This window comes from Hyperolius riggenbachi, chromosome 8 (genome assembly GCF_040937935.1).
Source record: "Hyperolius riggenbachi isolate aHypRig1 chromosome 8, aHypRig1.pri, whole genome shotgun sequence".
In the NCBI taxonomy this organism is placed as follows: domain Eukaryota; kingdom Metazoa; phylum Chordata; class Amphibia; order Anura; family Hyperoliidae; genus Hyperolius; species Hyperolius riggenbachi.
Genome location: NC_090653.1, coordinates 102,968,207 through 102,992,867, shown reverse-complemented (window position 1 = coordinate 102,992,867; position 24,661 = coordinate 102,968,207). Strand labels below are relative to the sequence as shown.

Here is a 24,661-nt window from a genome sequence, read left to right as displayed (position 1 = left end):
AGTTATCGCTAGCGTTTTGCAACAGCTTTTTTTTCCCTAATAATTGTGTATTTTTTAGTGGACTTTTTCGTGTTTTTTGAGAGATTGCAATTTGCAATTGAAATGCATTGCGATTGCTCTAAAATCGCGGAAAAATGTTGCATGTAGCGTGTTTGCGTATAGTGCTAAGCTCGAATTGCCGGCCACCGCAGCAGTCTGATCACTGCCGTATAGTTAACATTGCACTAGCGCTTTAAAAAGCAATAGCGATGGTTGGCGATTGGCAGTAAATGCCTGCTAATCGCCCAAGTGTGAATGGGCCCTTAGTGTTTCCTTTCTGTGCCCCCTTTAAAGAAATTTACCCTCAAGATCACACTTTGTTTATATTCCTTTGGAGAATCTATTAGAGACCTCTAGTGGATGCCCTGGAGGGTTGTATGGACAAAGGATTCCAGAGATCAGGCTGACAAAAAGGACAGTTCATAATCATGTACTGGGTCTCCGCAGGAGAGGAAATTGTGGAAACCTCCACAACATTGTCCAACTAGCAGGGGGGGTGATTCCAAACCTAATGCTTTATATATTGTGTAACATGCTGTGGGTTTGCTGGCATCAGTACACTGTCTTTTTTTAGTTGTTGGATATATTTTCTTGCGTATTTTAAATGCAATTTTCATTTTTCTTCCTTTAGAGTTTTTCAAAGAACTTCTGAAAAATGCTGAGACATCCCTGAATGACATGTTTGTGCGGACGTATGGACGATTGTACATGCAAAATTCTGAGGTTTTTAAGGATTTCTTTGTGGAACTGAGGAAGTATTACATTGGTGGGAATGTAAATTTGGAGGAGATGATGAATGACTTTTGGGCACGACTACTGGAGCGCATGTTCCGACTGGTGAACCCTCAGTATCATTTTACAGAGGACTACCTGGAGTGTGTCAGTAAGTACACCGACCAGCTGAAGCCTTTCGGAGATGTACCACGGAAACTTAAACTCCAAGTCACCCGTGCCTTTGTGGCCGCTCGAACCTTCGCACAGGGCCTAGCTGTGGCTAGGGATGTCATAAACAAGGTCTCCACGGTAAGAGACTTTTTTTATTTGTTTTTGGGTCAGGGTAAAGTAATTTTATCTTACAGCTACTAAATAGAACTGGCAATGATTGTCATGTAAATTACATTATTATTCATCTTGTAGCATAATGGTGTCAGTGGGACTTACTAGTTTGATTATTTATGTTAACGGTTATGAATAGATTTCTTATAGGTCTCCCACGTTTTATCTTGTTTTAAATCTGTGCTTCCTTCTGATCACTGAGGAAAATTGATTACACTTAGTTGGAGCCCAGTTGCGTTCCTTCAAGTGGGCCTGAATTGATGCTAAACATTTCCAAACTGAAGATTGCATTCCTAGGGCCCTATTTATACATTTGCGACAAAATTGCTTTATACGGAATGCAATCAACAAGATGTCCACTACATTTTATCATTTCTGTGTTTGAAAGAAATCATCAGTCATCTAAAGTCTTCAGTCGCATGTGGCAATTTAACATTTTTCAATGACATTTTTCTATTTCTGCAAATTATAGCCGTTTGACAGAATTCTGAGCACCATTCTTGTAACACCCCACAATCGTCATTTAATGGGTTTCATTTGAATTGTAATGGGGTTTGTGTAGCTGTACATAAATTTTAAGGTCGCTTATGATCACAGGGAACCGATTACTAAAATTACACTTGACATGAGTCAGTTGGGAATAGATCAGCCTTTTCTAATGCTTATGATTTTCAGCGTTAAAGTATACCTGAGACAAAGCTTGAGTACACAACCTCTCGATCCTAATGAGGCTTCACTTGCTGTCCCCTGTGGCAGAGACTACCAACAAGAGCTTGTGGGTAACCTTTTTTTAACCACTTCAGGACCATGCATATTAAAACCTACGTCCTGTCTATGAATGTTAGTTTCTGACACGTAGATTTTTACTCCAGCATTCTTGTGTACTTTGACAGCTGACACCTTCTATCATGAATGAGGAGCGATTTTTGATCCCTGATCCCTGCCACCTGATCACTAAGATCGCATAATTATCACTTTTTCACTCTTTTTAAAATCCTAATTTCCACTTCTATTTAGTGTCCATGCAGTGTACCTAAAAAAAAAAAAAGTTAATGTACATAATTTTGACATCTCTGCATAGACATATGAAATCAGTTTATGAACGTTTTACTGCTGCAGTTTGAGATATTTACATTTTTTTGTTAGAAGAATTCAGAAAATTACACTTTTTTTTTCATTTTTTAATAATTTATCTCTTAAAAATACAAGCGTATTTTAGATTTACTGGAGTCAAATGATATAAAAAAAGCCCTATTTCTCCTGAAAAAAAAACAAGACTAAATGTTTGGGTAGACTAAAAATTGCCCAAGATCTAGGCATAGAATTGTGAACATTGGCTTGGTTCTGAAGTGGTTAATATATAACATTTTTGCCTCTGCTTCTCTTTAAAAAACAAAATCTGTAAACCTCTCCTGGTGGTGGTTACTTGGGGTTGTTTGGAAGGAACAGAGTTATTTGCATCTCATTGACCATCTCTCAGCTGATACTCTGTCCTCTACAAGGTTTTGCACAGTCCACACAATGCCAAAACAAAATACATTTACACATTTAGATAATAGCAAATGCCTCCTGTATGTTTCCCAGCAGCAAGAAGTTCTCCCATTTGCTTCCTCCACCAAGAAGAGCCGGACTTATTTTTGGCCCCTAGTTAGCAGTATTAGCAACACGCGTACGTGGATATACGCCGCCCATCACTTTGGTGCAGGGTGAGCTGAATGATGGCTCAAATTCAAGGTGGCCTTAATTAGTTTCCCCTCCGAGTCGTGGCACACGAATTACACTGCGGCGCTACCATAGACAGAACATTGTCTATGGTTCCGCCCTGGTCAGGCGTAGCGTGGGGAAGAGCATGCATTGAAATGACTTGCTTAGTAGCAACACTCCCCTCCCATTAGTCTGCAGCTTCCTTTAGGCATAATCATATGACCACAGCCCAGGGAAAACCACAGCAAGTCCTTTTACAATGCTGTTTGTATAACTATATAGTGAGTATAGCAGTAGACACAGTATCTGGAGTGTCGTGTTTTTTTGGTGTTAATATTTGGGAATGTTTCTGCATAAATTAGCAGTAATCTGCAGTAACATACTTCCACTGCTACATGGAAGAATATAACCTCTGTAGCAGCTTGCTTTGTTGTGGTTGGAAGCTGTTTTTTTTTCCCACAAGACTATTGTCTCAGCTGTTGACAGCTTACAGGAAAACCCTAATTTTTTGGACATTTTAATTAATTTCATTTTATTGTATCTTAAGTAAAATATTTTTTGGGAGCGCTTAGTTTACACATTTTTATTTTGAAGATATTTTCAAAATGTTATTTGGTCCAAAAAGCATTTGCCTTGGTGCGCATTTATTTGCAAAGCATATGAGAGCCCAGAATGGCTTTTATTGCAGTAAGCATCCTATTTATGAGCCAGTTTCTGTCTTGTTTACTTTGGGATCAAGAGGGAGGAGTTGACTTTTGTGTTTCTTCTGCATAATTCAGTCTGCGGTGTACAGAAGGCTGTTATTTGACTTAAAGGGATACTGTAGGGGGGGTCGGGGGAAAATGAGTTGAACTTACCCGGGCCTTCTAATGGTCCCCCGCAGACATCCTGTGCCGTGCAGCCACTCACCTATGCTCTGGCCCCGCCTCCAGTTCACTTCTGGAATTTCAGACTTTAAAGTCTGAAAACCACTGCGCCTGCGTTGACGTGTCCTCGCTCCCGCTGATGTCACCAGGAGCGTACTGCGCAGGCACAGACCATACTGGGCTTGTGCTATACACTCCTGGTGACATCAGCGGGAGCAAGGACACAGCAACGCTGGCGCAGTGGTTTTCAGACTTTAAAGTCTGAATTCCCAGAAGTGAACCGGAGGCGGGGCCGGAGCATTGGTGAGTGGCTGTGCGGGCACAGGATGTCTGCGGGGGACCATTAGAAGCCCCGGGTAAGTTCAACTCATTTTCCCCCGACACCCCCCCCCCCTACAGTATCCCTTTAAATTTACATGCTTTTTACATGGGTTTCTTCTACTAAACAAGCGATGAATATGAAATGTGTATTTTTTCCCCCACCAGCCTAGCATTAAATAGAACAGAATAAAATGTAAAACTACTGTTCGTTCCCTCTAAACACCAGAGAACAGGCGTACATCTGTTGAATTGATTCTTCCCTGAAGTGGCTGCCTGTTGTCATTCCAAAATAGTTTGTGGATAAATTGGTGGCTACAGAGACGGGTGACATATACAAGCTCCTACTTAGAATGATGAACGAGGAAGTATGGAAGATGACAAATCTCTGCAGATATTGTCTGGTGACCTTCAGGAATTAGATTGGAATAAGAGTTAGAACTGAAGTTGCCCATGGGGGGATTCTGTGTAGATCTATCACATTATTTCTACACACATTACTTAACATAAGCTTATTTATGACTACATATGTTTTTAGTTTTGTGTGTGTGTAATCATTCATCTCCCTCCACTGCCTTTCAGCGCTATACATTTGTGCAGTGAACAGATTCTGTGCTGGTATTTCCAGGCTGGCACTACTTAGGCTTTTATAACTTTTATTTTAAAGGATATCAGAGCTATGAAACCTCTCTCTGCCCCCACTGACTGGTCCCCTGCCTTGTTGCAGATGGTGTCCAGGCAGCATGCATTATGGGAGATGGGATGGGGAGGGCCTCCATGGGCTCCAGGAGCAGGTAAGGGAGAGGGGGGCAGTCAGGAGATGGCAATGCGGTTTAAAGTATGGACACACACAACAATTCTGTTGAACTTTTCTCCTGACAGACTCAAAGCGCCAGAGCTGCAGTCACTAGACCATCCTCTATAGGCAGTAGCATTAAGGAGTCTTGACCAAGGTCTCCTCACTGAATAGGTGCTAGCTTACTCAACCGGTAGAGCTGAGATTCGAATCCTGGTCTGCTGTGTCAGAGGTAGAGCGCTTAAAGCAGACCTGAACTCAGAACTTCCTCTCTGTCCTAAAACGTACCTAACTGCATAATAACGTTTAAAGAAAAACATTTCTTTGTTACAGCTGGTACATATCCTGAAATAAATCTTCAGTGTGTCTACTTTCTGCTTTCATGGAAGCAGACCTCTTGTCGCCATCCTGTGTTTACCAATTGTCTCTCTGCGGTGGCAGGAGCTGACACAGGTGAAGAGATCAAATTACAACTTTTGATTAGTCAGATGCGTGAGAGACAGACTAAACTCTCTAAATACATACAGGGTGCATTTCTCCGTTTGTTTTCCATCAGTCCTGTGCTATCGTTTAGGTCCACTTTAACCAGTACACTGTCCAGCCACTGCTAAAGTAGAGGTGAGCATGGGTTAAGGTCCATGGTAAAAGCACTCTAGAGTCCCAGTAGTAGTGAAAGCCTGTTACTACCACGGTGACACTGCCCAATGTTAATAGGCAGTAATAGTGTGGTTACTGGGCAGCCTATCCCTATCCACGCCTTATAGCAAGGCCACTTTAAACACATTCCCCTAATATACTGTATATTTTGTAAAAGATTTTTATTTATTTATTTATTTTTTTAAAGAGCTCCATATTTGCTTTTATACACTCTTGGGCTTCTGCACTTAAGGCGCGTACACACGCCTGATTTATTCAAACGACGGGTTGGCCGTTCTGCCGACAGACTGTACACATGGGGGAAACTGTCTGCGGGCGGACTGACGACCCGTCGTTTGAATGAATCAGGCGTGTGTATGCAGCTTTAAGTGACAGTAAAGTGAAAAAAAAAAAACCTTATATAATGAATTTTGTAGTACGGATAAAGAATAAAACATTCCTACTAAAGAAATTAGTCTTAATTTTATTTTTCAATTATATAGCTTTTTTTTTTTGCATTGCATCATATTTGCAGTTTCTCGGTCTTATGCTGGGTACACACGATACGTTTTTTTCCACTCGATTTTCCACCTAATCTTTTTTCCGCTCTATTATGCACTCGATTTGGAGCTCAATTCTCTCATCTTCCGCTCCATTTTTCTTATCTTATTCCATTCACTTCTATGAGAAATCGAGCGCAGAATCGATCAGAAGGAATATCGGACATGTCGGGAATTATCTATCGAATCCATCTATCGAGCGTAAAAACATATCGTGTGTAACCAGCATTATAGTTTATAGTGTGGTTTGCAGATCTAATGACCCTTTGAACTTCTCTTCTCACTGACCCTTCTCTGAAGCGGACTGTCACTGTTTCTTTGTATAAGTAAGTCCTGTATAGCTCAGAGAAGCTCTTTTGCATAGATAACTGAAGTTTAACTCTTTCTGTACTGGAAACAATATGACTGGTTTCTTTGCTATCTGTGTTCTATTTCCTAGCTGTACTACACATACAATTCATTATTTCATGTGTTTATTTTCACTTCAGATTCCCATTAGTCCCTGTGGTGCTATAAGGTGGGAAGGGAAGGAGTTAATGGTTGTGCCTGCAGTGCCCAAAGTCATAATTAGTTGATTCCCTTTGTTCCCACTGTTAGAGCTGCACAGTGAAAGGTGTTGAAATCCTGAATGGTGTGAATCAGACCTATGAGTCACTCATGAAACATCCTGTGTAAATCCACACGAAATTGCCTGACTTCAAACCTCTCCCTAAAACTCTTACACCTTCGGGCTCCAAACAAACGACGAAGCTGAAAGGAACACAAACGCTCATTAGTTTAGAGAATATACTCACTTAGATTTTTGAATGTTATCCTAACATGGCAGAGTAACCCTGAAAGTTTACACAGTTGTCTGGTAAATGCAATTGGTAACAAAACGGTTTTGTTAGAACTTGGCCTCACACCATAAATGACTGCTTAATTGGACCTTTATTCCAATAAACCACCCATACAGAGGAGAATATACTTCTGGAGTGTGTCACTTTCAGGGCAATTGTTTAAGTCTATTTTATATCCCCGGAGGTCTCAGGGCTTGGTGTACAGTTCAGTGCTAAGGCAGAAAACTTTCCCTGCACATTTTATAACCCTGTTGAGGCTCATTATAGTACAAAACACTCTGTTAGGTAGTCCTCAGCTCTTATTTAAAGGACAACTGTACTGAGAGGTATGTGGAGGCTGCCATATTGATTTCCTTTTAAACAATACCGGTTGCCTGGCAGCCCTGCTGATATATTTGGCTTAAGTATTGTTGACATCACACCAGAAATAACCAAGCGGCTGATGTTGTCAGATCTGACAATAACTCCAAACACCTGATCTGCTGCATGCCTGTTCAGGGTCAGAACTTTTTTTTCTCTCTACAAGCCTCATTTTTAGCTGCACGGAAAAAAAAACTGCCCGGGCATTTTTCCCCTAATGCCGTGCAGAGCACGATAGGATTTCTGATGTTGTTCTCGTTCTGCTGTTTTGGTGCAATTTTTTTTTTTTTTTTTACATTTTGAATTTGACATTTGAAGCCTTGCGTGTGCAGCTGGGAGGGGTGATCAGGACACAGGACAGTTGGAACTGTGTCTCCTGCTCCCTGTCACCTCCTTTCAACCAAAAAGATGGCCGCCCCCATGAATCACAAACATTTGCCTGTTCTTTTAAAACGGGGTTAGAGATATTATCTATTCTAATTAACATAACTAATGTAACTTGATGACAGTATGTTTTTAGGCTGAAGTTCCCCTTTAAAAAGAGAGAAATATGGCAACCTCCAGAACGCTCTCACTTCAGTTGACCTTAAGGGCTGGTTCAGATGGACGTTTGGAGGCGTTGCGTTCGTTGGCGTCGCGTTTAGCAGCGTTCGTGTGCGTTTGGATGCGGTCGCGTTTTTTCTTCCCCTAGAGGGACATTAGCCGTCGCGGTTAACCTCCCCTGAAAGCTACATGTAGCTTCCAGGGGCTCCTTGAACGCCAGGGAAAATCGGGACCCAAACGCCGCGTTTGTGTAAACGCGCTTGAAAGCTTGGTACAAACGCTCCCATTCACTTGAATGGGAGCGTTTAACACCAAGCCCTGAACGCTGGCTGTAAACGCTCTGCAAACGTCCGTCTGAACCAGCCCTTAAAGAGAACCAGAGACAAAGCACCCTCATGTATTTTATTACATTTATCAGTGGGAACATGACAGTAAACACCTACCCTGCTTTTAGTTTTATTCTTCTCAGTCTAATCTATCTGTTATCAACTGTGATAAGAATCCACTGACTATTCAGTCGAGGTTTGACCTGGAATCATTATAGCTGAGTCACTCTTCTGTGGAGTCTTTTCAAGCCCAAGCCTTCCCCTCCTAGCTCAAATTTTATGCTTTACATACTGAGAGCTGTGATGACATGGGAGGGGCTGCTGCTGCAGGAAAAATCTCTGTCTGAGGGCTCGTTTCCACTAGTGCGAATCCGCATGCGGGCACTGCACGCGGATTCGCATAGGCAATGTCAGTGGATGGGGCTGTTTCCACTTCTGCGGGTGCGGCAGCGTTTTTTGAAGCGGCAGAAATCTGCACGGCAGAGCCGTCAGATTTCGCGTGCAGAAGGAATGTGCACGAATCGCCGCTAATGTATCTTAATAGGGAAATTGCATGCGGGGTGACCAAGCGTTTTTTGACGCGAAATCGCATGCGATTTCGCATAGGTGGTAATGTTAATTTACACCAGCAGCGACATGGTTAAATTCGCATATACCTTACCTATGCGGAATCGCATGCGAAATCGCGGCAAAAACGCATGCGGAATCGCACCCGCATGCGATTTCGTCCGCGGTGGAATGCAGGCGATTCCGCACCGCACTAGTGGAAACGAGCCCTAACAGACAAGTGTGGCTGTGTGATCTGTGTGCTCTGTCTGTGCAGCCAGTCATCATTATTATCTACTGTATGCAGTTTCATTACTATGAGAGACACTTCCTACAGGCAGCCACAAAGCATACCAGAATATGAAGTTGAAAGCACACAGATGAAAGCCTACAGCAGCCCTGCTTGTTTATAGTCTCATATAGCACAGCACATCCAGAACACCTCATAACCTGGAAGCAGAAGGAATATGAGCCGGCGGCCATATTGGATATTTCCTGGAGCAATAATGGATAAAAAACACTCAAAAAGGCACACCAAAATGGCGAAATTATCGGGTAGAGCATTTATTCTTTACAAGCTATCAACTGATATGTTTTTGTCTGAATCGTTCATCTATGGTTCCCTTTAAATTGACCTTTAAATTTGGGGTAAAACTGGGAGACTTTAGTAAGGCCATACAGGTATCACTCATCCTCTACAACTAATTCTGCTTGATGGCATATTGATCAGGTGCAGCAGGTCCTCGTCCTTTTTTTTTTTTTTTTTTTTTTTTTTTCCCCCTTGACAGTAGAATCCCTTTATAGTAAACTCCAAGGGACCAGGAAAAGTAGTTTACCATATCAGGATTGGTCATACATTGTATATTTATATACAGATGCATTTGCTGGGACCTGAGAACTGAGTTTACTATATCCTGAGGTTTACTATTATCAGAGTTTACTATAACGAGTATTCTAGTATTGTGTCTTAATTGCTGCTCTCCCCTAGTTAGGAAAGAACATGGCAAGCATGGAGGTCTGTACAGTGATCAGAGGTTAGACAAATATGGTAGCCAAGCTGTGCTATGTATGGCCAGCTGCCATTTTTTCACTACCTATAACAAAGCTGGACATATCTCAGGAGACTGGTAGTCAGGGCCATGACCACGTCAACATGTATACGGCAACATGTATAGTGTGCGACGCGCAAGAACGGTAGAAGAGCATAGACTGCCCTTCTACCATTCCCATCATATGCGCGGCGCAGCAGGGCGATGCACTACTGCATGCATTTTTTTCGGAAATCGCAGCGCTGACCCATTCACTGTAATGAATGAGATCAGCAGAGCAGATGGCGTGTGATCGTAGGCGTTGCGTTCAAATCGCACAGCATCTGCACTAATTGATGTGAACGAAGCCTTAAAGTGGACTTAAACTTTTGCACCGAAGAAAACCATATAGAAATGCACTTTGTATGTATCTAATCACAACTTGTAATTTGTTCTCTCCCCTATGTCACCTGACTGCCGTGGCAGATAAGCTCATTTAAAAGCACAGGATGTTAACAATATGTCTGCTTCTATGAAAGCTGGAAGTAGAAATACAGCTGAAATAAATCTGCATTAACAAAGAAATGTTTTTTTTAAAGGTTATGCTGTCGCTTATCTTTTAGAGCAGAGAGGAAGTTCTGAGTTCAGGTCCGCTTTAATTACTTAATTTGTACACTCATGTATAGTATAATAGATTGCCCCAGAGCGTATCTCCTATGGAGAAGTGTCATTGGTCTTCAGCAAGTCTGGGAGGAGGAAGACTGGTCATCCAGGTTCCAAAACATGGCCTCATCATTCGTTAACTCTATCACTAAGGAAAGGAGCTATAAAATACTCTTTGGCTCGTACAGAACTCCAGCACAAATTTAAATGGAGCTTTATTGCTTCAGACGTATGTTTAAAGAGAATCTGTACTCTAAAATTCATACAATAAAAAGCATACCATTCTATTCATTATGTTCTCCTGGGCACCTCTGTGCTGTTTCTGCCACTCCCTTCTGCAATCCTGGCTTGTAATTGCCAGTTTTAGGCAGTGTTTACAAACAAGACATGGCTGCTAACCAGCTTGTAATAGGCTCAGATAAGCTCAGTCTGTGACTCATACAGAGCCTGCAGGGGGCCTGGGGAGGGTGTGTATAGCGTCTATCCTATCACAAACAGAACAGCACATTCCTGCCTGACAAAGCCGTCAAAGGAAAGATGATTAGATCATATAACAGAGATAATACAGCCACTGTGCATCTAGGAAAGGCTGCAGTAAGACAGGCCAAATTAGGACAGGTATAGGAACTTGTAGGATAGAAGAAATAAGGCAAAAACAATTTTGTTAGTCTCTTTAAGAGGATGCGATCTCTCAGCCGTTTATCTACATTGTTGGTGGACGTGTGCTATTGGTCGAGTTTTGGTTAACTTGGTTCTCACTAGCCTCTGAAGACTTGGAGACAACATATATATGTCATGCCATGCCAGTAAGGCACTTATAGCTGGTTCTTGGAAATCCCTGCCCTCTCATGAGAATCCAGGAAATTTCTATATTTGAGGAGATGCTCTCTTCAAAACTAGCAGTGACCTAGTAGGCTGGTAAGTCAGGAATGGGTCAGCTGGCTAGTTCTGTAGATGGCTGTACAGTCTTAAAGTGAAACTTGGTGTACCCAAGGCAACTTGTGACATGAGAGAAACATGTGTCTGTACAGTGCAAAACCTATTAATAACCATGCTGTTTTTTTGTTTAATTTGCTGCCTGAAAGTGTTAATTTTAAGGCCTGTAAGTAACTTCTTCTGTCTTGTCGGTACCTTGTTGGGAAATGGAATACAACTCACTGATAAGTAGATTGCAGTTGCAATTGCAGCCGTAAGTTTTCCTGGCAGAATACAACTGTGACGAACATTACGGAAAAGCCGTGCGCTAGCGCCATCGACTTTCGCATAATCGTGCACAGTTCCTGTCAGTCTTGGGTAAATACACAATAGATGTCAATTTCCCTCTCTCTTACTGAGTACAGTAACCTCCCCCACATCCTGTTGAGGTCAGGAAAGAATTCACAAGTGGCCAGACCACCTGGGGGAGCAGCATTTGGTCATATAGCTCATGTTCCACCAAACCAGCTCAAACTGGTTGAACTTCAAATTTCCCTCCAAGCTTATAGCTTCACACAATGAGAACCTTTACTTTATTAATAATTCAAGATGGGTTTGGCACAGAAAGACAACAAACACATTTCCTGATACCCAGAAATCAGTTCTATAATTCACATGAATTATCATTCTCTAGCTATCAGGAATCAATTGAGAAACCGCTTTATCCGGCATGCGTAGAGCAAATTCGTTAGACTAGGCGTGTATAGTCTCATTTAATACAGAGTCGCATGCTGCTTATGAATATGGTCTCGGATCTGCGATGCACCCATCTGGGGCGGAATTACACAAATTATTAATAATTGGTACATTCCTTGCTCCAAGTCTGTGGGTGGTAACCGGACTGCTAGGAGGTAACCCTGCCTCAAACACACCTATTTTCCAGGTAGTGACCGCCCCAAAACTCTGGTCAGTAAAAAGCGTTTGCAAGGAACTCCACCCAGTTCTTCAATTTACATCGACTAGGGAAGTCCAGACATGTGCTCACGGAAGAACCGGGCGCATGTTGTGTACAAAGGACTTTTAAGCTGAATGCCTACGTTTAAACTGGACTATTTTCTTCATGCTTCAAATGGACTGCTCAGCTAACTAAGTAAGAACTTTCTGTTTTATTCCTTTTATTTTTAAGCTCTGTGTTTTATATGTTAATAGGTGTATATAACTGTATGTAATGCATTTGTGTTATTAAACGTTTAAAAATCGTTTAGCGGTTATGACCTGTTGCTGAACATACACAATCGTACCTATTCTCCTGAACTCGCTACCCTGTGTTTAATAGAAGTATACATTTATAACCCGTATGCGAGAACCCGGCCCAGACATAACGATCTGGCCCAGATTCTTGTATACTGCTAGGGGTTACTAAAGTGTTTTCGAAGTCCTAGTAAAATTACAGTAGCGGGCTGTGTAACTCGCTTGGTGGCAGATCTTTGAATTGTATATGTGTGTGGAGTGATTCGGTTGGTATCAGAACGCTCCCTTCGCGAGTCAGTTCATCAAATTGCGAATGCGGGTTACCCTTCGTGATGAACAAATGACCGTGTAAGAGGATTTCTGACGCTGATCGATTTACCCCACCCGCAGACCGGCTCGCGGTCTGTGACAACAACTTCTGAAAGCAAACGGGTGGGGGGGGGGGGGGGGGAGAATAGAAAAAGGTCAATAGTTCATGTATTTTGATTGAGGGGACACTTAATGGGCTGCTACTGAGCAGAGACAACAAAACATTTAATCTAATGGTCATTTTTAGAAGTAGGTGGATAGATACAATTTCTCATCTGTTTTTCATCTTTTGGTCACTTTAAGCATAAACCATTATCTGATGTTTGGAATCCTTGGGTCGTGCTGTCCACCTCAAATTAGCCACACTGGCTTCCTTTTAACAAAATCCACTGTTGTATGCTATACTTGGTTTGCGGGGGGGGGGGGGGGGGGTGGAGGGTGGTGGTCAGCAATATCATTGGTCATACCATATCTATAATCTTTGCTTGGTGGTATGAGTCAGGCCAAAGGAGTGGGCCTTTTTGGAATCTTCCTAAGCTGGACTAAATTTAACCTTTTGTGACTTTTTCTTTGTATTTCATTTTATCATAATTTCACTACTGTTATACTTTTCTCCCGTGCCTTGGATTATGTTTGCTCTGTTATACTATTGGATTTTATTTCAATAAAAATGTATTGTTGTAAAAATGCTGAATGCTTTCATGCTGAAATCTCTTGGGAATGGATCTAATGGTGTATGGGCCTCTCTCCGATCACATTTAATCAGAGATCTGTCTCTCTTGGTTGATCCGCCCATCTGATGTATGGGCATCTTTATGCTGTTTTGCTTAACTGGTAGTAAAACTACAGAAATTTTTTTTTCGTACCATTTAACCTCCCTGGCGGTAAGCCCGAGCTGAGCTCGGGCTATGCCGCGCAGGGGGAGATCTCAGCCCCCGGTGGGGCGATTTTCGTTCTGTAAATTGCTGTGCGCGCAGCCAGCACTTTGCTAGCCGCGCGCATAGCTTGATCGCCGCCGCTCTGCGGCGATCGGCCGCACGCAGCGGCTGAAGAGGGCCCCCCCCCGCCAGAGCCCTGCGCTGCCCGGATCAATGAGTTCCGGGCAGCGCTATGGGCTGGATCGGGTGTGCCTGACGTCAGGACGTCGGCTGACGTCCATGACGTCATCCCGATCGTCGCCATGGCGACAGGAGAAGCCAAACAGGGGAACGCGTTATATACGCGTTCCCCTGTTTGCTATAGATGCCGGCGACGATCTGACTAGAGGGCCACATGCGCCCTCTAGTGGTGTTTCATGTAGCTACCACTCTGGTAGCTTTACATGAAACATTAAAAAAAAAATAAAAAAAATTTGGAATTCTGCACTTTTTGCAGAAAAAATTAACCGCCAAGGAGGTTAAATGATTTGTTTTCTGACATGTAATCACTGAAACCTGTATGGTTGGTTTGGAAAGTCCTGACTTCATTTGTCTAGACTAGATAGGATTCCTGGGCTCGTCCCATGGCAAGCAGCTCAGAGAACTTGGCAGTTAGGGGATAATAGGATGTATGTATAATTGCAGGTCACAGCATGCAGAGCTGGTAATCATGAGGTATACCCACCACTTTGGTACATGGGCTGAGCTAGTCCTACAGACAGCTCAGCATTCTAGACCACACTGTCATGCTTGCCGAGTCTGCAGCACATCACATGCATTCCCTCCTGACCTTTCTGGCATGCAGCGGGTTAAGGGTTTAAATTCCAGAGCACACAAATTCCACTTAATGATCATTCTTGAATTCTTTTTTGTGTTCCTGGCTCCCCCTTCCTAATTTCCTAGCAAAACAAGCTCTCTGCAATGACGACAGTGCTGAAGAGCCTAAATCAACTCCATATGTAGGCATGATCCTATTTATTAAAGCTGAAATATGTCTGAAGAGGCAGAAGTGCTACATGAACGTTACATTGCACTGTACAGGCTGTAACAACGCATACAAGTGTCTACCGTCCCTAGCGATGTGACTTTTATACGGGTTTTGTAAAGAAAAGGGCCCTTCTCCACCAAGAATCACCGCGCTTCAATTCACTCACAATTTTCTTGTGTGCTTTCCCCCGCAATTTAGCAGCACATGCGATTGGCAGTTATAGCAGTCGAACGCGAGCACACGAAAAATACAGTGTGCAACAGTTTCCTGCACCGCTGGGAAACCAAACTCATCCGGAGGAAAACTGACATTGCGATTATCCTGTTAATCAGTGTGCCTTTGTGATCTGAAAAAATGCATTCAATAGAATAATTAATTCTTTCTGCTTATATCCTACTACCGAGACCCTCATTGTTTGCATTTCCACTCTACAAACCACTTACATTTCCCCTCTCCAAACCCCTTACATTTCCCCTCTCCAAACCCCTTACATTTCCCCTCTCCAAACCCCTTACATTTCCCCTTTACAAACCCCTTACATTTCCCCTCTACAAACCCCTTACATTTCCCCTCTACAAACCCCTTACATTTCCCCTCTACAAACCCCTTACATTTCCCCTCTACACACCCCTTACATTTCCCCTCTACACACCCCTTACATTTCCCCTCTACAAACCCCTTACATTTCCCCTCTACAAACCCCTTACATTTCCCCTCTACACACCCCTTACATTTACCCTCTACACACCCCTTACATTTACCCTCTACACACCCCTTACATTTACCCTCTACACACCCCTTACATTTCCCCTCTACACACCCCTTACATTTCCCCTCTACAAACCCCTTACATTTCCCCTCTACACACCCCTTACATTTCCCCTCTACACACTCCTTACATTTCCCCTCTACACACCCCTTACATTTCCCCTCTACAAACCCCTTACATTTCCCCTCTACAAACCCCTTACATTTCCCCTCTACACACCCCTTACATTTCCCCTCTACACACCCCTTACATTTCCCCTCTACACACCCCTTACATTTCCCCTCTACACACCCCTTACATTTCCCCTCTACACACCCCTTACATTTCCCCTCTACACACCCCTTACATTTCCCCTCTACACACCCCTTACATTTCCCCTCTACACACCCCTTACATTTACCCTCTACACACCCCTTACATTTACCCTCTACACACCCCTTACCCTCTAAACACCCCCTCCATACCCCTCCCCTTCCCACTAAAGTCAGATTTTCAGATTGGGAGAGGCAGGCTTGCTGTGATGTTCCCTACCATTCCCTCCTCTTCCAAGCTCCATTCACTCCCCTTAAAGAAGAACTGAAATGAAACACTGTCTTTAATATATTACACCCACAACATTATACTGCAAATAGAAAATACAACAGTACTTCCGGTCTAAACCACAAGCACTGTTGAAAATGTCAGATAAACTGGTTGCTGTATCTAATTGAGGCTTACCACCATCTTAAAACCACAAAACACATGACTTTTCTGTATTTATGATGCTGGGAGACTCCTGAAGAGTTGCTTCTAGGAACACTTGTAATAGCATGACCCGGAACACTGTGGCAGCTGGAGGGAAGGGGGATAGGCTATATCGCCTAATAAGGGAATAGGCGGGATTAAAAAAATCTAGGCAGAAGAATAAACTATAAAATATGTGTAAGTAGGCCTTTAGGAAGGACCCCACATTTTAATCTCGTATCTCGTATCAGTTTTTTTTTTTCCCTCGGGTCAGTCATATTGCAAATAAAGTGAGGATGGCATAATTATAGCCTTTTTGTAAAAGCAGTGTGACAGTTCAGTTAGCATAATGGCTTGCAGTCTTTACAGGGCATGTATCATTAGTGTATTTATAATATAATTTTGGTTTTGTGTGCCAACTCCACAGGCGTGATACTATAAGGGAGCTGCTTTTCCCATACTGATAAAGGGAGATGGCTTAAAGGACCATTATTGCAAAAAAAATAATAAATTTAAAATACAGGTTCGTGTATGTATGTGTATAAAATATACATTTGTCCCAAAGATAAAAAAAAAACTGGTGTGTTTTTTTTTTTTTTTGTTTAGTTTTTTTTTTTTTTTTTTTTTCCTTTTCCGAAGTCTGTCATAGAACTACTAGGTTTTGGATAAGTCCACCTCCTCATGGGGCATACCCAGTATTTTCCCTCTATTCCTCACAAAAGCACTAACTTTAATTGCTCTATAGAATTATGCTGGCCATTCTCTCTCCTCCCATTATACTATTCTGGCAGTTGAATCATGCCACTCTTGTCCATGATGTGGTTTTGGAAATAAACAAATCCCCAGAATCCTCCATGAGAAATTAACTAGTTTGAAACCTGTCAGATCTATCATGTTTACTATGTACTATGACAGTGACAGTCTTTTTTTTTTTTTTTTTTTTATTCTTCAATTTACTCTGGGACAAGTGTACATCTTACACATATGCATACACATACATTTCAAATTGTACAATCTGTTTGCTACAGCGTCCCATCCCATGAATATTCTAGCTTTGTATGCTGCTTGTGCTTCACTGAATGCTGAAGTGTATGGAGCTATTTATGTCATTGTTGTTGTTGCTGATCCCTAAAGTGACTACAGGTATTTGGTGGGTGTCAGAAATACTCCCCTTTTTATTGCCTGTGTGACCAGAAACTCACCATGCCATATATTCTTCAGGAGTGTCTTCTGACCTTGAGGACAAAAGGAAACCTTGAGCACTAATGATTTGGTTCACACAATCTCTCATTGAAGCATTTGCTTTGTGCTCCTCCAGTTGTTACTTTCAGCCTCAGACCAGCTTCAAACACTGTAAGCCCTTTGACTTTCTTTACTTCTGGGGGAATATCAGACTTGCTACATCAGTTTTGTAACTACTTTGTGCTTTCATTTTTTTTTTTCTTTTGAGTTTCTTCCAACATTCCAAAACCATGGGTTAAATCCAAACAGGAATGTGCCGGTGATATTGTTTGTTATTGCTTGGTGTCACTGGGAAAAGGGAGGAAAGGTATTTAGCCTTTAATACATTGCTAATTGCAGGGTGTCCAATTTTTAATTTAAAACAAATAACTAGAATGGAAAAAAAGTTAGGCGGCATGAATGCTCCATACTTTTTTGTTTGTTTTTTTTTTGTTTCTGTAACGTTCTATACTTCAGATATCCCCACTTCTGGCGATTTTGTTCCAACTTCATCACACCTCTAACTTTAGATCAACGGGATCTCGAAAACTTGGTCACCTACAGCAACCACCTCAAAACCTTTATACTGTGAATACACAAGATTTTTTTGCCAGATAGATGGTTCAATAATTTCCCACAGGTCCTACCTGATTTTTTTCGATCATTTTTCTGATCGATTTGTTAAAGTGACTGGAAATTGATCAAAATCGCTCGGACAGTAAATCTGCTGAAAAAAATCTCATTGTCTATTCCTAGCAATAGACGGTCTGCTGTCATGCTGCCCCTACCCTTTGGCATTAATTATCTCACCCATTGAAGACAGACCCAACCCTGCAGTCATTTAAATCCAAACCACCAGTTCAGTCTGGCTTTTATGAACACATATTTTTTTCCTTTGTAACATGTGCCACCTTGCAACGATATATATTGGTCTGAGATCTATTTATGTGCTTTGAGTTTCATGGAAGGAAAGCACTCTACAAATGATTTTGTTGGCCTGCCTGTAGACCAGCACCAAGTCTGCAGACAGGAAGTGGGAATATCTGAGGCATGGAACTTCAGTCAATGGAAAGGTATGTAGCTAAAATGCTTCAGAGGAGAGAACACCAATATGTTGTTTAACAAAGACTTAGATTTCAAGTACTCTATAATCGGGCCACACACACTAGAGGGTAGCTAGATTGATGGCACCTGGTGGCCACAGTCAGAGGTTGTCTGTCATTTTGTAGATCTGCTGCAGAAATGCACTGGAAAAAAAAAAACCTCATGCGAAGTGTACATTCTACAAGCTCTCAGCCAAGTATCTAGCATATGTACAAGTGTTCTATGATGTCACTTAGTGCCAGTCTAGCTTTGCTTTGCCCCCTCGTTTGAAAACATGCTTCTCAGCTATAGCGGTCTTTACAGTTCTCAGACAATGCAGCATTGCACTAATGATTTAGTGATCATCAAAGGTGACACTGCTCTAGCATTTGTACCATTTTTTTGGTGGGTTGGTCCAATGCAATGGTTTCTGTTGTAGATGCGAAAAGCTGAAGCAAAGCACAAACTATGCCAGCTGATCAGGTAGATAGTGATTTAACCTTTCATGCCAAGGTGTCTGTTCCAGCCCTCTTAAAACAGAATGTAGCTTGTGTGCTAGTGTTCCATGAGGTTGTTAAAAATCCAGCACACCAGGGTAGATTGGGTGGGGGGCGACCCACCTTTATCTGGCTATACCAACTGTCCTGATAATGAGCGCTGAAAAGTTCAAAAGTGAATTATTTATTTACGTTGGGAGCTAATATGAACCAGATTTTGTCGCACTGATGTGGCTGCTGTATAGACGTGAGATAAAATGTAACCACCTAGGTTGAAAATATGAATGAGTTTCCAGAACCGATTTATAAACTATTGCTACTACACATTAAATGATCTCTTTTCTGTTCAGGTATGCTTAAGCAGCACTTAGCTGGAGGCTTTCCAGGGGAATATATATAAACCTGTAACCACTGGAGCTGTCGTGGTTGAGTGACTATCACCACATATCCATAGATAAGTAGAGAAGGATCCGCAAGCCAATCAATGGTAGAAAAAATGCTGGTGCTTTTTATTCAGAAATTCCACATGGTAAAATGCAGTAAAATCACATGGTTCAACTGACGCGTATCGGGCTTACAATCTGCCCTTAGTCATAGATAACTTTAGGAATAGCACAATCTATCAGGTCTTTGCTGAAAGACCCATTAAGCAACAGTACATTCTATGTTTTTTGCTTATTCATTTTTCTTGAATAGGAAGCCAGAGGAACAGACATTTTATGCTGATTATGGGTCTGGTATGCCAGTGATTTGTTGGATGACTTGGAGCAGTGTTGAAAAGCAGATTTCTATATATAATTAATCCCACTTTTCTTAAAGGCTTGTTGGCAGTTTAGTCTTTAGTAGTGCAACGGTGGAAACTTTTCAGGGTATTCTTTTCCTTTGTTTACTGCCTATGCAGAAATCAGCATTTTTGCCTAATGAAAGTTGAAATCCAAGCTGATCCAAAACTACATCTAGCCTCTTCCCATTCCTGCCTGAAAAGCAGAAATATATTTAAGTCTGCTTACCATTAAACCTTGTGTAAACTGTGGTCACGTGTTTGCAGGCAGCCACCTTTTGCTCCCGCAGTGGACGGGAGTCCAACTCAATTTTTTTTCTTTGTATATCACTAAACTGGTAGCATTGCATGCCTATAAAGTCTGGTGGAGGCTCGCATTTTTTATTTTCTTAAATTGAGTCAGATTCATCAGTTTCAAGGGGAAGTTTTGCTCAGGCCTGGAACCCACTTGGAGTGCTTTTCTGAGCGCTTTGTGATTTGAAAAGCTCTTGCTAATATAATGCTATGGGTGTGATCCCACTTGAGTGATGTGATTTTATAAAAATCCCCCATAGCATTGCATTAGCAAGAGCCTTTTCAAATCACTAGCGTTTAGAAAAGGCTTCTAGTGGGTTTGAGTCCTTACACAAGTTTTGCACCATTCAAGGAGAAGGGAGGAGGAAGTACAAAAATCCTTTGGGGAGGGGGTCACAAGGATACCGGTAGCTCCGTGTTGTACTCTGGACTAACATTTGCTCTACAATGTTCATTTGTTACCTTGTTAACTCTTTTTCAATAAAGCGTTGAATATTGAAAAAAAGATGACACCGGTAGACCAGTATAGTGTAGCATGCGAAATAGATATAACAAAACTCTGATTACAGCTTTTAGTGCATAGTGAACACATAGCGGAATAGGCATAAATTGTACACCAAAATAAAAGTATGGAGTTAGTTGTGTATTAATCAGAACTCGCATGTGGGAAAGAATCACCCCCACTCTGGCCATTTGGCAGTTTGGAACTCCTGATCAGTTGCATTTAAAGGATGCCTGACCTGAGGAAAAGCTACCTAAAGTAAGCCCAGAGGTATGTTCATGTTGGATCCACATACCTCTGTGTGGTGTCCATTCACCTCCTGGTTCTCACCAGCCCCCATAATCACTCCTTGAAAATGTTGACTTTTGACTAAAATCACATTTTGACAGGAAGAAGCAGGCTTGCTTTGATGATCCCTTCTATCACCCTCCTATTCCCTGCTCTTAATGGCCCATACTCACGGGCTACAATTGTCACTGCAACACGCGGCGACAGGTTGCCCGTGAGTATGAGGCATTGCACGGGCGCGCACCCCGAACCGTCGCTCGTCGCTGATGTCGCCAGGTAGTTGGCGCGGTCAATCGCCTGGCGACAGTTGCCGCCGCAACTGTCGCTAGTCCGCGTGAGTATGCGGACTAGCGACAGTAACATAATTGAAAATTGAGGGCGCTTCCGGCGAGGGGGGAGGAACGTAGGCGACAGCTTCCGTCGCACAGCTGATCCCTCTTCCGCGTGTGTACGCGGAGGGAGCTGGCGACGAGCTGTCACTGGCCTGTCGCACAGGCCACTTATGTAGCCCGTGAGTATGGGCAATAAGGGGGAGTGAAAGGAAGAGGAGACAATGCAGCAAGTCTGCCTCTTCTGGTCTGAAAATTTGACCTAGCTAAAAGTCACATTTTTCAAGGGTAGAAAGGAGTGGTAAAATCACCATGCACAAGCAACTCACAACCATTTTACTGGTGCGAACTGCATAGGGCAGCGCACGTTACTCTAGTAGCGCAACCAGTTATGGGGTAATGTAAAGGTAGACCACACATTATAACTGTTCAACCAGTGCGGACTTAGTTGGGGGTCAAACAAGCCTGGCGATGCATCCCTTGGCTATAAACTGTCGAGTCCTGATCCCTGTGGGTGACCTGATCCCTGTTTGTTTGGTGTGGCTCTATGAACGGTATTAGCTACAGGCTCCCTGTACACCTGCGGTTCTGGATGTGCAGCCATGCTTTCAGGGCCAGAAAGATGATTTGCATATTTGCGAGTGATGCATCATGGGAAACCACAGTTGCTCACTTGCAGCTAAATTATTGCAAATACCAGTGCCGGATTTACAGATCAGAAGCCTGTAGGCACAGGCGTTCTGGTGCCCTAAACTCCGCCCCTCACCTCAGGCCACACCCCCATATTAGGTAGGCATCCCTCCTCCCCTATTAGGTAACCATATTAATCTAGGCAGTAAATGTGTCCCCACCACAAGTATAGAGAGCTAGATGTGCCCCCCACCTCAGTATTAAGTAGCCCTCCCCAATGGGTAGGGGAACACTTGGGGGGGAGCCGCCTCTCCTACATAAGGAGCCTGTAGGCACGTGCCTACAGTGCCTTATGGTAAATCCGGCCCTGGCAAATACCTTCTGTTTTAAAGCAAACCTGAACTGAAAATTAAGTCAAAATCACACGTGCCTTCCGCGTAGTCTGCTCGTCAATCTTTCTTGTCCTGTTTTTCCAATGTGAATGATGGAATTTTCTGTCCTTCATTTTAAAAATGGCAATGACCCCATAAAAGTTTCTGGGTCAGCATACTGTTAAACTTTAATATCACCTACTTGAGCCATAGGGAATCATGGGCATTACCTTGCACATCATTTGTCCTTTAAGTTATAATTGACAGAAACTGGTATATCTTGGATCTGACAATTTCTGTCAGAACTGGAAGGAAGCGTTGCTAGAAGAAAATGGTGAGCTTCTGAGAGGAACTGACGGGGAGGTTAAGTATGCAATATTAATTTGCAGGTACACCATCTGTTTTTTTTTTTTAAATGTACTCGGTTGATGTTCCCTTTTAAGAAGGCAAAATTACATTTAGTACGCATACTTGTGTACATTTTTTTAGAAAATTGTAATTCCTGGACTTGGGGTCTAGTTACATGTCCTTATTTGTTTCACAGTACTGCCCTAGAGTCCATAGCAGTGTATTTTGTCAGTGACACCAATTTTAGTGAATTTATCTCAGAAGTTATATTAATAATCAGTTATCAATAGTCTGAATCTCCTGGTCTTTAAGATCAACAATTGGGAGGAGGTGATCTGTCTCTGTCAGGATTTCATTGTGTGGTGCTGGCTTCCTTAACACATAAGTGCCTTGTATTGATAAGAGGCTCAGGGTGCATTTGCATGCATTCATAAATTTGGCAGACTAGATAAGATTAGTGGATGACTTTACTAAAGCACTGAGGATGTAATTGTGTTGGTATGATGGTGCTGACTTTTATTACCTCCACTTGATTGCTGCATTGGTTATTTGTTAACTTGTCTGCTTCAGTTGTGAGGAATGTAAATGTGTAATGAGAGCAGGATAAGAGGTCAGGGTACAAGAGAAGGTGGACTGTGTGCATGTCCTATGTCATGTTTTGCAGGACTGGACATCACATGCTACATTTTGATCGTTCAGAACAATCATTCAGAATGGTGTCTGCTAAAACTGTAACATTAATACTGATGCACCTCCAGTTAAAGTGGGCCTGAACTCTTGCACAGGTCTGAATAGAGAAATGCACCCTGTAAGGCCCGGTTCACACTTGCGGTGGCCCTCCGGAATCGCCGTGCCGGAGCCGCACCGCCTGCAGAACGGACGGAACGGACGCACGGCATAGCAATTAACCACCTTAGCGGTATGGACGAGCTCAGCTCGTCCATTACCGCCAGAGGGTGCCGCTCAGGCCCTGCTGGGCCGATTTACATGAAATAAAGAGCAGCACACGCAGCCGGCACTTTGCCAGCCGCGTGTGCTGCCCGATCGCCGCCGCTCTGCGGCGATCCGCCGCGAGCAGCGGCGAAAGAGGGTCCCCCCAGCCGCCTGAGCCCTGCGCAGCCGGAACAAATAGTTCCGGCCAGCGCTAAGGGCTGGATCGGAGGCGGCAGACGTCAGGACGTCGGCTGACGTCCATGACGTCACTCCGCTCGTCGCTATGGCGACGATCTAAGCAAAACAAGGAAGGCCGCTCATTGCGGCCTTCCTTGTTTATTCTGGGCGCCGGAGGCGATCAGAAGAACGCCTCCGGAGCGCCATCTAGTGGGCTTTCATGCAGCCAACTTTCAGTTGGCTGCATGAAATATTTTTTTTTTTATTTAAAAAAAACCCTCATGCAGCTGCCCTGGCGATCTTAATAGAACGCCAGGGTGGTTAAAGCCTATGCGTCCGTTCACATGGGTCCGTTCTGCAGAACCGGAGCCGGACCGGATCCGGGCCGGATCCGGACTCCGGCCTCCGTTCCAACATGCGCTATTTTTTCATCCGGCCCCTCCGGCAGCCGTATCCGGGGCGGAGCCGGACTGCACCATCCGGCCAATACAAACAAATGGGAACCGGAGGCCGCACAACACACTGGCTGAGAAATCCGGATCTTCTACCCCACTTCCTATGCGGATTTTTGCGGCGATATTGGCTGGGGACACATGGGCAAGCATTTTGGAGTGGAGCAGCACGAGCTGGAGGTGTTGGCAGGATGTTGGCAGCATGTCGGAGGTGGAGGTGAGTGCTAAACAGCAGAGGGCCTGATTCCACAGGTCCCCCTTCTGCTGACCTCCCAGACCCCAACATTTTTTTTTTTTTTTTTTACGTATATTTTGCCAAACGGATCCGGATCGCATCCTGATTACCACCTGATGCAACCTGACCGGATCCGGATCGGATCCGGATCAGAACCGTACGGTTCCGATCCGGATCCGGTCCGGATCCGGTCAGGTCATCCGGTCCGTTTGGCAAACAACCGCTAATGTGAACCGGGCCTAAGTATTTAGAGAGTATAGCCCGTTTAACCACTTAAGCCCGAAGGGTTGAAATTTTTTTACATCCGAGCAACTTTCACCCCCCATTCATTTGCCAATAACTTTATCACTACTCATCACAATTAATTG

At 43.2% G+C, this 24,661-nt stretch overlaps 1 protein-coding gene across 1 annotated transcript in view; it reads left to right on the top strand.

Moving 5' to 3' along the window:
- Nucleotides 1-24,661, top strand: part of GPC4 (glypican 4) — a 171,189-nt gene that overhangs the window by 107,880 nt on the left and 38,648 nt on the right. Inside the window, exon 3 of the mRNA XM_068250946.1 lies at nucleotides 671-1,062. Coding sequence (XP_068107047.1) covers nucleotides 671-1,062 — 392 coding nt within the window. The remainder of the gene's footprint in view (nucleotides 1-670; nucleotides 1,063-24,661) is intronic.